At 35.1% G+C, this 13,758-nt stretch overlaps 1 protein-coding gene across 1 annotated transcript in view; it reads left to right on the top strand.

Annotated features, from left to right (window-relative positions):
- Gbe1 (1,4-alpha-glucan branching enzyme 1) overlaps positions 1-13,758 on the top strand; it is a 222,166-nt gene that overhangs the window by 97,659 nt on the left and 110,749 nt on the right. Inside the window, exons 4-7 of the mRNA XM_028756259.1 lie at positions 3,623-3,748; positions 5,281-5,416; positions 7,713-7,803; positions 11,110-11,319. Of these exons, the coding sequence (XP_028612092.1) occupies positions 3,623-3,748; positions 5,281-5,416; positions 7,713-7,803; positions 11,110-11,319 (563 nt within the window). The remainder of the gene's footprint in view (positions 1-3,622; positions 3,749-5,280; positions 5,417-7,712; positions 7,804-11,109; positions 11,320-13,758) is intronic.

Raw genomic sequence — 13,758 nt, 5'->3', positions numbered from 1 at the left:
GAGAGAGAGAGAGAGAGAGAGAGAGAGAGAGAGAGAGAGAGAGAGAGAGAAAGGGAGAGACTGTTCAGAGGTCAGCTTGAGAAGGCAAATATCTTTCCACCTATGGAGAAGTGCATTAGAACTAATCTCTTGGTATATTGGTCATTCAGATATGTAGACACATGCATGAGAAATGGTCACAACAACTATTGTACACAGTTTTGGCTGTACTCACTGAGATGTAAGCATTTTTATATTACTGAGTACTTTATAGGACAAAACTTAGTCACTACTGTGTTCCTCCTGAGAGTTCTACAATTCACCATAATTCAGCTCCTAATTGGTTAACAGCTCACAATTTACAAGCCTGTCCTCTGTAGCCTGTCTCATACGATTGGAAGGCATGTATGCTACTTTTATGTGTATACATATGATAGCATCATTTTCTGTGATGTTGGCTATTTTAGTCAATTTTCTCACAAGAGTTGGAGTAAAGGAGGAAATAAAGAGATACCTTTGTCTCACAACTTAAAAATTACTTTGGTTGTATCCTTTGTGACTTGAATCCCTTAAATAGTTTCTTTAATCAGTGTTGTTTTATTTATTCTCAACAGGGTTTTTTTGGTTTTTGTTTTTGTCTCTTTTGGTAAATGAATGCTCCTTCTTCTAACATGAGATTGTGAGATTTTGGTGGACTAATTTGGGCAAACAGAATATTATTATATGTCTGCATCTTTTCTGCATGTCTGCTATATATTCAGTCATGAAATTGAAGTTACTTTCAGCACCGTCTTCCAGAATATGATAACGCTTGGCTTGTTATAACCAGCTGAGCACGTCCCTGTTTTTATACAGAATTTCTGGCCACCTGAAGAGAATCCTTATTTTAGCAATTTTCCAGTGCATCGAAGACATTCTTTTGCAAGAAAGATTTCAAAAGATATTCATTCCATGACGGATCACTGATTTATTTTTTTATTTTTAGATATCGGCCATTCACTAAACTGTTTTATATTGTACACTTGAGTTCCAGATGACATTCTGTATATAGAATTTGACTTCACACAGTTCATTGGATTTTTGCATATCTTGAGGTTTCTTTTATTGACTCCTTTATCTATTGTGATAATGTACTTTTAATATAACCTTTACATAGGTTATATGTAGTTTCATGTATTAAATAAAAGGCTCCTCTAAAATAATTAGCATTTATATCAGTGTTATGTTATAATTTCACAAATTATTGGCCATATAAATGTTATTATGCTGCCCTACCTATTACTGTACTGATACATTTTGTTATGTAAGTGGGTATCATTAAGGTAATGTATAAAAAGTTTAAAACTAAAGTAGCAGGAACCCCTGGAGTTGTGTGATTACACAGATCACATATTTGTAATCTTTAGTAATGTTTTTACATTTGGGAGCTATATAAGGGATAAAGTGGTGATTGAACTACAAATGGGCAATAAAATCTGCCATCCTCCGATTCTGTGCATTTATATTAGTGAAGTTTAATACATATTTTTTCATAATTTTAAAGAACATTTCTTGTTTAAGGATCGGTAGTGTGTTTTTAACATTTAGACATTATTCATTATTAATTTTTTTATTAATAAAAACATTAAATGATTATTAGACAAAGACATCATTTTTATGGATACACTGTGATTGCTCCCATGGAACTAATTACGTAATTAAAATTGCCAAAACCTTGAGATTATTATTTATTAGACTTCTACTCTGATAAATTATATTAGCGATTTTATACTCAATAGCTGTGAACAAGATCTTTCGTATGAAAGTATCAAGTAGAATCTTGCACCCACCCTTTAGTAAATTTTAAAAGGCCTTACTATAGCATGAAGGAATACTAACATCTGAAATGCGCTAAATGGAGTCAGAAGTTACTAGAACATAGGAAATATCTAGGAAGCCAAGTCCTCCCTCCAAAAAATATCTATAAACAAAAGTACAAACAAAAATAGATCTTTTCCTTTATTAGTCTGTCTCTTGGTTGGATTTATCACAGTGCTATTAATTGGTTTCTAAGAATAAGGACATTGTGAAGAGGCACTGAACATGGAGCGTTTATCCTGGACAAGGTGTGTAAGTGAGGAGCACACAGCACCGGAGTCATTAGAAAGCTATTGCGTAACAACCATATAATTTTCCCGTTTTGTGGGAAGATTGCTCTAAACATCATTTGGACTTTTCTATGAAAGGAGAATGAAAATGAAAGTTGACATTCTTTACAATAAGATGTGTCCCTAGGTATATATGTTAGAGTAAGGAGAAGCAGAACAGTTGGGCAGATGATGCATTCAGTGACTCTTTGTCTGGTACATCCTTTGATTTTATCTTCATGATGAGCTCGTGAGTTTTTCTGTTACTACTTCATAAATTCTGTCAGAAAGTTTGGGACTTCTAGGTTGAAGACAAATGATTATTAGTCAGAGCACTAAAGAAAAAGTCCAAAACTGTGTTTTCTCTGTTTCTTAATTTTTTAAGCCCCACACACGTGAAACCATAGGCTCAGTTGACTACAGTTTACTCGGTGGTTTTGCGTCATTGTAGTGGGCTGGTGAGTTTGGAAAGATCCATTTTTATGTAGCATTCAGTAAGTCTGTCTGCTTTGTAGTTTTCACAAAGCTGACTCTAGCATGACCTTAAGAAATGGTGTTAGTATCTCTAGCAAGAGCATCAGATTCTTTCTGAACACAAAGTATAAGAGTCTGGATGCTAATAGTGGGTCTGTTTCTTCTGGCACTTATAACTAAGTGGCTTATGATGATATCAGAATGTACAAGACAGTCAGCAAAAAAAATTCCATCATAATGTTTTGTTTTGTTGAGAAAACAGAGAGGATAGCTAGATATATTAGAAGTGGTTCTCAAACTGGGTCATGACCCCATTAAGGGTCAAAGGATCTTTTCACAAGGGTTGCATATCAGATATACTACATTTAAGATATTTACATTATGATTCATAAGAGTAGCAAAGTTGTAATTATGGAGTAGCAAGGAAATAATTTTATATTTGGAAGGTAACCACAACATGAGGAAATATATTAAAGTAATGCAGCATTAGGAATGTTGAGAACAACTATATTAGAAGAATACTATTTACTGGCTATAGTATTTTATTTGCACTTAATAACATTTTAAAATTGTGTTTGTATGTGTATACATTTCAAGGATTAAAAAATTCTACTCATTCAGCATCTGAATATGTTATAACTTATTCCCACAAAGAGGTAAAGAAGATGATGAATGTATAATTCTTTTTTTCACAGTTCCAAAGAAGAGGAATATTACTGCTGGATGATTGACTTACTGATAGCAATTTCCAAATGATCTTGTCTTTTTAGCATATACAATATGTTTAATTAACCACTCTAATAGTTGGTTTGCAAACATGGAAATTGGGACAAGGTCATGTCATGTAATATACAATCTATAAATATCTTTAAGTTAAGAATCCTGTGGTAATAGCAAATGAGCAAAAAATTTAAATTGTGGTTCTACACCTGGGAACTCACTTAAATTCTTAGCTCATTCTGCTCCTGTGTAGAGTAATGCTCATTAACTGTTGTGGACTTATGGACCTATTCTAAATCAGTACTGTCTCCTTTTCTTTTTAGGTAGTTATTACGAGTAAGAGTGGTGAGATACTGTATCGCATTTCCCCATGGGCAAAGTATGTGGTTCGGGAGAACAACAATGTGAACTATGACTGGATACACTGGGATCCGGATGAACCCTATAAAGTGAGAGCAACAGACTTTAAGTAACTGCTTACTTCAATATTTCTAAAGAAACAAATTGTTACTTCTATAGCTCTTATGACAATGCTCAAATTCTTTCTTCACTTCTTGCTTAGTGCTTTGCATGATAATGTTCCCATATTATACTTCTTATATCAAAGTCTGTCATATTTTGCCAATGAAACATAGAGATAAATTTTTCTGTCTACCTGTTTTGAAGTCAGTCAAACCAGTAAATTTCTATAAACATATCAAGAAAGAAATATTAATATTTGTGTTACAATTTGCAACATACAAAGATTTAAATAATATAATATTTTTACTACCAGGGATGTGGAGATGGATTAGTGTAGTTATGACAGGGGCATTGGGATAGCAGGCTTTTGTAGTACTCAATCTTGCTAATGAATGATTCGTATTGGATAATTACATTATAAGCACCTATCAAGAATCAATATTTTTTCCTAAAGCATAAACTAACCCCACAAAGACCCGACAAAGAAAGAGAACTTCAGACCAATCTCCTTTATGAACATCGATGCAAAAGTACTCAATAAAATTCTAGCAAACCGAATCCAAGAACACATCAAAACAATCATCCATCATGATCAAGTAGGTTTTATCCCAGGAATGCAGGGATGGTTCAATATTCGGAAATCCATCAATGTAATCCACTATATAAACAAACTCAAAGAAAAAAAAAAACACATGATCATCTCACTAGATGCTGAGAAAGCATTTGACAAAATTCAACATCCCTTCATGATAAAAGTCTTGGAAAGATCAGGAATTCAAGGCCCCTACCTAAACATAGTAAAAGCAATTTACAGCAAACCAGTAGCCAACATCAAACTAAATGGAGAGAAACTTGAAGCAATCTCACTAAGATCAGGGACTAGACAAGGTTGCCCACTCTCCCCCTACCTATTCAATATAGTACTGGAAGTCTTAGCCAGAGCAATTAGACAGCAAAAAGAAGTCAAAGGGATACAAATAGGAAAGGAAGAAGTCAAAATATCGCTATTTGCAGATGATATGATAGTATACTTAAGTGACCCCCAAACTTCCACCAGAGAACTCCTAAACCTGATAAACAACTTTAGCAAAGTGGCTGGTTATAAAATCAACTCAAACAAATCAGTAGCCTTCCTCTACATGAAAGATAAACAGACTGAAAAAGAAATTAGGGAAATGACACCCTTCACAATAGTTGCAAATAATATAAAATACCTTGGTGTGAATCTAACCAAGCAAGTGAAAGACCTGTACGACAAGAACTTCAAGTCCCTGAAGAAAAAGAAATCTCTCCAGTCAGTGATGCTGCAAAAGCCATTACGTGATTTTTTAAAAATAATTGTGTTTGTTAATACAACCCTGTCGATGATTAAGAAACATGCATGCAGCCATTGAGTTTGATGTGGAAAGAGAGTCACAAGTGTTACGCTTAGTTTGTCCACTGTTTAATTTCCCATGCTCGACTAGATAGTGTCACAACTGAACTCTCTTTTTAATTTCATATGTAACTTCTTCTGTAGTTCAAGCATTCCAGACCTAAGAAACCAAGAAGCCTAAGAATTTATGAATGTCATGTGGGAATTTCTTCCCATGAAGGAAAAATAGCTTCTTATAAACATTTTACCAGCAATGTTCTACCAAGAATCAAAGACCTTGGTAAGTAATAATTGTGATTTTTTTATTCAGATAAAATTTTAATGAGACTGTTCTCTTATTAGAAAAGCTAATTACAAGTGTCTCTTTTTTGAGTTACGAGATTAAATATGTAATAGAAATGCATTTTATTTTAGGTTTCTCCAATTGCTCTGTAATAGTGATAGCATAGGAGAGAGAAATGGAATAAGATAGAGCATAAGCATTCAAGATATTATTCCAATTTCAATTTAAAGTAATGTGAACTGATGGCTTCCAAATTGTAGATAAATATGCAAGTGTAATTACTTTCCTACAGAACAGAAGATAACCTTTATCATTTGTCGTGGCCATTGATTATAGCCTGTCCCTTTTAGTATTTTATGGAGAAAAAAAAATCTTGTATTTCTCAGGTGTCTGGATTTCGTTTTCGGTCCATTATTATATAGTGTCAATGTCTGGATGACTTTTTTCGCAAACATTTCGGACCACATTTGAAATGTGTTGAGAAGTGCATGTATCAGACTACCATGACGTAGACTGTCTTCAGAGAAGCAGCAGAATGAACAGTATTTGGCTGACTACTTTCTTCAATAGATATTATATCTATTACTTTCTTTTTATAGATAATGCTGTTCATGAAAATTTTTCAGCGTATTTGGTGCCTGCTGCACTAGTTAGACAGGAAGACAAAGCACATTTAATTACACCACTTCTGCCAGGGAATTTAGTTTTAGTTTTTAGCTACAGGAAAGATTTAAATGCAAGTCAGGGTTAAAGGTTTCACTTATGTATAGGTCCTAATTTTGAAGTATAATTTCAAAAACCAAGATTAATTGAATTTATTGTTAGCATTGGTGGATAGGCAAGATGTTACAAATACTTATTGAAGAAGGTCTTTCCTTATTCTAGAATAATAAATTATTTACACCTGCTTTTACTATGGGCTCAGCAGTTCAAGATGCTCCTTCTGCAGTGTTGTTGAGGCTGCCTAGCACTGTGCATAGGGAAGACGTGAAGCGAAGCATGATTAGTGCTATTCCGATAAACAACGGGAATTCGAGGTGGCACTCTAGAAGAATAGTACCTGTTATATAATGGAGATTTAACTGAAAACTCGGAGTTTCATGATCATTGTGCCCGTCATCTGAACAAGAATACCTGTGTTTCTGTTGAGTTTAATAGAAGTAAATCATTTTCCTTTTTCAACAACATGCCAATGATGAGACCATGGAAAAGATGCTTTAAGTATATAAATTCCTAACTCTGCATATGTGTGTGTAAGTGATAGAGAATCCATAACGTGCGAAAATCCAGTCACGAGAAGCTGCAAGAGTGCAACTAAAGAGAAAGAAATTAATTTGGATTTGATTTTTACAGATGTTTAGTTATATTTTTAAGTGATTTGTTAGTGAATCTACTTTCATGTACTCCTTATGAGAATTATGAAGCTCGTATGAATTGGACATTAGGAAAATAATAAGACTATTTTTTAGTACATGTGTTGCAGGAATAAAACTTTCTAAGCAACCAGATTGTATGTGAAAAAATGGTCAAATTGTCTTTAGAAGAATAAGAAAAATCCTGATTTTTAAAAAGTTTTTCTGTTTTGTGTTTTCATTAAAAGATCAAGAGATTCTATCTTTTCTCTAATCATTTACTTGTGTCCAATTCTACTTCTGTTATGAATATTTAGAGGACAATCCTACTTTTTGAGTGACTTCATTTACCAATAGAGAAAAACATATTCAGATGGAGAAAGAAAGGCTGTGGATTTGGCCAGTATTTGTGTGTGCACATGAAGCACACTGTTGCTTTAGTGCAATCCCACAGGGACCTTACTCCTGGCTTCAAAAGAGCTACTTTGTCGAATGAAATAAGTTTGGTAATATTTCTCAAGCTATATGTTAAAGTGTCTGAATCTTAATGAAAAGAGGCAAAGGGAAAAGCTTATACCATGCAATCAGTCACTTTTATTTAGCCCCATAATCTTCAGTATGGATATTCCCAGTAAAACTGAAGTTTAGCATATGCAGATTTCCATGTTTAATATTCTAAAGCAAAATTATATGTACATTTGCATATCATTTGTTGCTTATTAAAATGAAGACATTTCAAGTAAGTAGGCAGAATGTGACTCTAAGAGACAAATGTCCAACTATGTTAGGAGGTCAGACAAGTAAATTGTGTCAAAGTGGTAGGACTTTGCATGATGATTAGAGCTTCCAGAGTCTTTGCAAAAGTTATGTGTTCAGAAAAATATTTTTTTTTATTCTTTTTAAACTGTAGTCTTGACTTCCTTTGGGTTTTGTGCATATAGGGTACAACTGCATTCAGTTGATGGCGATCATGGAACATGCTTACTATGCCAGTTTTGGGTACCAAATCACGAGCTTTTTTGCAGCTTCAAGGTAAAATGGACATGTCATCTCCATGTTTATTAAGAGAATATAATCAAATTAAATTTTAACATTTAACCTAATTTTGTTTTGTAACCTCATTAAGGATTAATGGTTAATAGAAGGTGAATGTTTTCTTGTACTGAGGTCATTGACTTTCTTCAGATGTATGTAGCTTTGATTGGCCTACATTTAATGTCACATTCCATGGAATGACATAAGCTTATGAATATCTCCTTGCTTACTGAGACTTATACTTTTGGATGCACATACATTGTCAGAAATTGTGTCCTGTCCAATCCAGTACTCAAGAACTCTCACCTTTCTGTAGAATGACATTGATATAAAGTTGAAGCCCGTAGATAGGATCTACACTGCACTGACAGACTGCTCTCTCACTCTTAAATCTCCCAGAATATGGATCTATAGGGAGAAAGACTACACTAAATGGTCCCATGTGCCACCAATTTGAATCCTACTAATTGTCTAAACCCAACATTAATTCATGCAGCTTACAGTGTGGGGAAATAGACATACATTTTGTACTCAAACATAGAATGTTTCTACTGTTAATAACAGCTAACAATAAATTGTTGTTCTAATACCCCCAGATTGACTGTAGATTCAGTCTGATGTGATATTTGAAGTGGACTCAAGCTGTATTAATAGTGTAGCTGAGGGTATAATGCTAGAAGTAGGCTTAAATATTTAAGAGTCTAGAAGGAGATACTAACCAGTTTCCTGTAGTTCTATTTGTATAAGCTACATACCACACACACACACACACACACACACACACACACACACACACACACACAGAGGAATAGAGTCTCTAAATGCTTAGAGTCTCTAAACTTTTATTTTCTGAACTCATTCAATAAGCTGTCTCTCTCTCTCTCTACTAAACAGTGTATTTGTTAAAGCCATTGATGGCCTTCACACCTGACACGCAGTGGCTTTTCTTGGTTAACTCTACCTGTCCGAATCATTTGACTCAGCCACTTCCTTTCACCTCCTTGGAAGACTTTCTTTTTTTTTTATTCCTGAACAATGTATCCTGGCGTGGCCTCTTCCCTCACTGTTTGCCTATGTTTCTTTGCTCCTTCCTTCTGCTCCTCCACCTGCATCTCTGTACTGAACAGGAAGCGTTTTATTTCTGTTCCATTCTGTTTCTATTCCTTCCTTAGGCTTTAATGCACTTTCTGTGCAAACTCCCAAGTTGAAGTTTCTAGTTCATGTAGGTTATGTTTCTCAGCACTCTATATACATGTCTTCAATGTTACAGATTAAATGCCTCACCATGTCCTCTGTGGTCCTTCTCCCTCATTTTTCATATTCAGTTAGTGACATTTTCATTTTCTAATTGCTCAAGCCTGTATCTTTGTTCACATTATACTTTTCTATTCCATTTATGTCTGTTTCTGTACTCTACTTACTATAAACCTTAGCCGTCTGCCACTCCATATTGTAGCCTAAATCTGCCTGCTCACCTGCCCCTGTGCATCTCCTCTAGTCCACATTGCCAATCCTTTACTTGGTTTATTTCAGTAGTTCTTCATTGGCCATTTGAATTCTTTCATCTTCATTAAATTTCTCTCGATTGAAATATCTGTTTTCTGCATGATAGCCCAAGTAAAGCATCTAAAGATGAATGTTAAAACTTATGAATCCCCTGCTGAGATTCTCCTTCAGTGATTTAACTCTTCCAGAAAACCAGATTTTCTTTTGGTTGTATGACAGCATTTATCAGGCAGGCTTGTTCTCTCTCTCTCTCTCTCTCTCTCTCTCTCTCTCTCTCTCTCTCTCTCTCTCTCTCTCCCTCCCTCCCTCCCTCCCTCCCCCCCTCCCCCTCTCCCTCTCCCTTCCCTCCGTCCTTCCTTCTATCTTTCCCTTCTTCACCCCTTTCCTGCCTCTCTCCTTCCCTCCCTCTCTGGACAATGTCATTTCATCTCTAGTTTTGTCTCATATGCTTTTTACTCCCTGCATCCTGTCTGCTCCTGTACCAATACTCACTTTGCTGAATACTCTCCTTGGAGATGTGCTGTGTCTTTTCCCTCTCTTCTTTCTTGCTCAGTATGACCTATGAGAATCATTCACAAAAGACTGTTTTTAGAATAATAGTTGTTTTTTTTTTCATTTTGCCTTGGGAAAGTTGTTTGCTGTGTTATCCTTCATATCCTGTTCATGTTTCTCTCTCCTCATTCTAATGTAAATCCCAGAACAGTGACATTAATAGTATTCAGTATGCTGTCTCTAGAATCTGGAGAATCGCATGGCTCATGGCAGATATGTTAATACATATCCGATGAACAAAAACAGAGTGCAAGAAATAGGTGAATGACATGTGTGGCTGCACATTATTGAGAATGTTGTTCAGTGAATAGTACCAGGTATTGTAAGAAAAGCAATGGGTACTGTGCTGCAGGGAAACCCTAATGTTGTGTGAGAAAGGTCCTTCTTATGACCCCAGTCTTCTCATGACACAGGCGTTTTTCTAGAGGAGAACAGGATTTGTTTTTCCTTTTGAAGTGACAGCTCTTAATTGGCCAGTTGAGTTGTTCATTAGGAAGATTGCTACAAGCTAAGCATTGTACTGTGTCATGAAAAGACATGTCTACAGCCTCTGTTATGTAGGGACATGTCATCTGATGGGGCAGAGACAGCATAACAATTTCAAGGGCAACTTATGTGTCTAGAGGGCAACATTGATGCATGGGAAATAGTACTACAGAGATTGTCCTGGGGAGACAGCGTTCTGGTGGAGAGTTTTGTCTACTACAGGTAGACTAGGAGACTACTTACAGAATACCCATTTCTCCTGCATGTGTGATCTAGCGGTCAAACAGTGCTCAGTCTCTTAGTCCTCCAATTCTGGGGATTTTTGGTTTAGGAACAAGTGCAGAGTGGCCATACCTCTTTGATGAAAGAGGTACTCTAAGGGCCCTTTCTCACTAGTTCAGTTGTATGCAGTCAGAGGGATAAGCAGCTGGAAAACATCAGTGACCATGCTTGGCTAGGTTTGGTTATAGACATCACAAGCCAAGAAGATAAAAGCATAGAGTATTATTACTTTCTTAACTCAAAATGTAAATTTTGTTTTGCATATCAGTTCCATTTAATAGCTTTAGTTAATTAATGTTTTAATTTAAGGCTTTAAATTTTCTTTATAGCAAGTAGCACCTTTGAGTGTATGTAGTTAGCATCATACTGCATTTTTGTGTTTAAAATATTTAATATCGTGCTGGTCATAGGGACTGATGTACAATTACTGTTTGCCTTCCATGTCGTGTGATGAGTCTTTGTTCCCTTTGCCTTCAGTCGTTATGGAACTCCGGAAGAGCTGAAAGAACTCGTTGACACAGCACATTCAATGGGCATTGTAGTCCTCCTAGATGTGGTTCATAGCCACGCTTCAAAAAACTCAGAAGACGGGTTAAACATGTTTGATGGGACCGATTCCTGCTATTTTCATTCTGGACCCAGGGGGACCCATGATCTTTGGGACAGTCGATTATTTATCTACTCCAGGTAAGGAACATGAAATCTATTGTTGTTGTTTTAATTAATTTCAATTATTTTCAAAAATCAATTTTGTGTGTGTTCTGTTGCTGTTAGCTGATGCTTTCGCTTCAGTTGCGAAACATTATGTGCGGAATTGTAGCTATTGCATAGCGCTCCTATTTATGCCATATCATGTTAACTTTCCAGTTTATGTTTTTAAAATACTTTGATGATATCGACACTTAAAGTTTTAATGTAAGTCATTTATCATTGACATTTAACTGGTCGCTTTATCTTGTTGGATCAATCATAGAGAATCTATTATTAAAGAAATATTTATTGTTTTAAGTAGGCCACTTAAAAACTCATACTTCCTGTCATTAGATGTCAGCAGTATTTCAATGGTTCTGTTTATAGTAAATTACTAAACAAAGTGAGATTATTTTGTACATGTCCCATATCCCACTTCAGGAATACGTCAACTAAGTTTTAGTGCTTAAAAATTAAATTGTTTTGCTAGCATACACACACACACACACTAGATTCTATCTGATTAAGGATTCTGATTCCTTATAGAGTATTTTAACATGCAGGCATTTTGATCTTAACCCATCTCATGAGACTGGGTGTGTAATTTTCAATTTGTAGCATCAAAATACAAAGGATTTCTTTCTGATTGTGGGATATCAAATACTTAGACTAGGGACACTCAACCTGACTATTAGGTACTAGAATCTTTGCTACTTTCAAAATGAATGACATCATGTATTTAGAGTTTCACTTATGGTAAGTAATGAATATCAATTGAAAACATTGTGAGTTTTCTATTTTTATCCAATTATGCTTTTTAAATGTAATCAGCTGCAATGTTCACAGTGCTGGAGAACTTCATTTCCTGGCAGCTGAAGTGTTCTTTGTTTCTCTGGGTGATTTGGCTTTTCCCTCCCCCTTTAGGCGCCTTGCTTTAAGCCTCTTCTAAGCAGCCTGTTTTGTTTGACAGTGTTTCTCAACTTATATATTCTTTGGGAGGGAAGGAACCTTATTTATCTTGTCAGTTTCAGCAACTTCCTGAAGCTATTTTGAGTTGCGTATTTCCTGATCCACCAGCTACTCTGTTGGATGGAGTCTTTCACTTCTACTTCGTACATCCTGCAGTTTAACTTCTTTGTAGATATTCTGTCCAAAAATATCCATTTGATCCACTTTTCTTTTGTGTCCTGTATATCTTAAGACGTTTCCTTCTATAAGAAAGGAAATTGCTACATAAACATTTACTGCCTTCTATTAATTCTTGCTTGTATAGCTTATCATTACTCTAAGGCCATTTGTATAAATTTAACATTCACAGGTCTACTCTGCTGTTTTGTTTTTTCTAGTTTTACTTTTTTCAAGTTGATGAACCATCCTCAAATTTGTGACTTAAGATAACAAGTGTTTACTCTGCTCTTAATTTGAACACACTTTTCCTGTTGTATTCCATGCAACATTGTCATTATAAATAGAACATCTATGTTCAGTATGATTTTCTTCCATAACTGACAGTTGGTGCTAAGCATTGCCATCCCTTGTACTCCTTGTGCTTTATCCTAAGAGAAAGAATATTCCTCACGGGGTTTCATATAGTTTGGCTTTGGTAGTTAGTACAGGATCACTTCTGATATGAACAATTGGTCAATCAGATTCACGAGGGGACAGTAGTAGTCTCCTCATTCAGTGGGAAAACACCAGGGAGTTTTAAAACTCATGTTATGAAATCTCCACATATAACAAGATTTGATCACAATTAATAGACTTCTTCACAAATTCAAAAGAGGTAATTAAAATACCTGCCCATGTGGAAAATTGTTTATCTCTACCATGTTTCTGCAGTATAGATAATTATATCTAAAAAAGGCAATGTAATAATGCATTTCTACATTAGAAAATGCAAAAGGCATACAAATCCAAAATAGAAGTATCTTTTATAAGTATGAATAACTTGCTATTTTAAAAGGCTATAAGTACATATCCCTCTCATGCATATAGCTGTGTAAAAACTCAATACTTCACATTTGCTCTCTTCATATGATAACTAGCCTGTCTATGATTTTGAGTTTGTGCCTTATTCAGATGAAATCAGAAATGACAATTTCCATTACATATTTTAAATATAATTTATTTTCTACCCTTTTCCTCTGATCAGTTGATTAATGTTACAGTCTATTGACAAATAGATATATAAGTGGTGCGAGGTTCAATTAAAGTATAGGCTTGTTCTTTAAAGTCTTTAAAATGAATTTTAAAATAATTATATGACTGCTCAAGAAACTCATCTATATTGAATCACTTCTGCAGAGTGATGTTGCTCATTTTCATCTTGTCTATATGTCACAACCTGTCACCATTTATAATCTCTGATTCAAGTGCCATCATCTAACTTATCAGAATTAAATCTCTCTCTGAGTAATGCCAGAGATCCTGACTGTA

This window comes from Grammomys surdaster, unplaced genomic scaffold (genome assembly GCF_004785775.1).
Source record: "Grammomys surdaster isolate TR1022 unplaced genomic scaffold, NIH_TR_1.0 126115, whole genome shotgun sequence".
Classification (NCBI taxonomy): domain Eukaryota; kingdom Metazoa; phylum Chordata; class Mammalia; order Rodentia; family Muridae; genus Grammomys; species Grammomys surdaster.
Note: the sequence above shows the minus strand (reverse complement) of the source record. Positions and strands in the feature narration are given on the sequence as shown.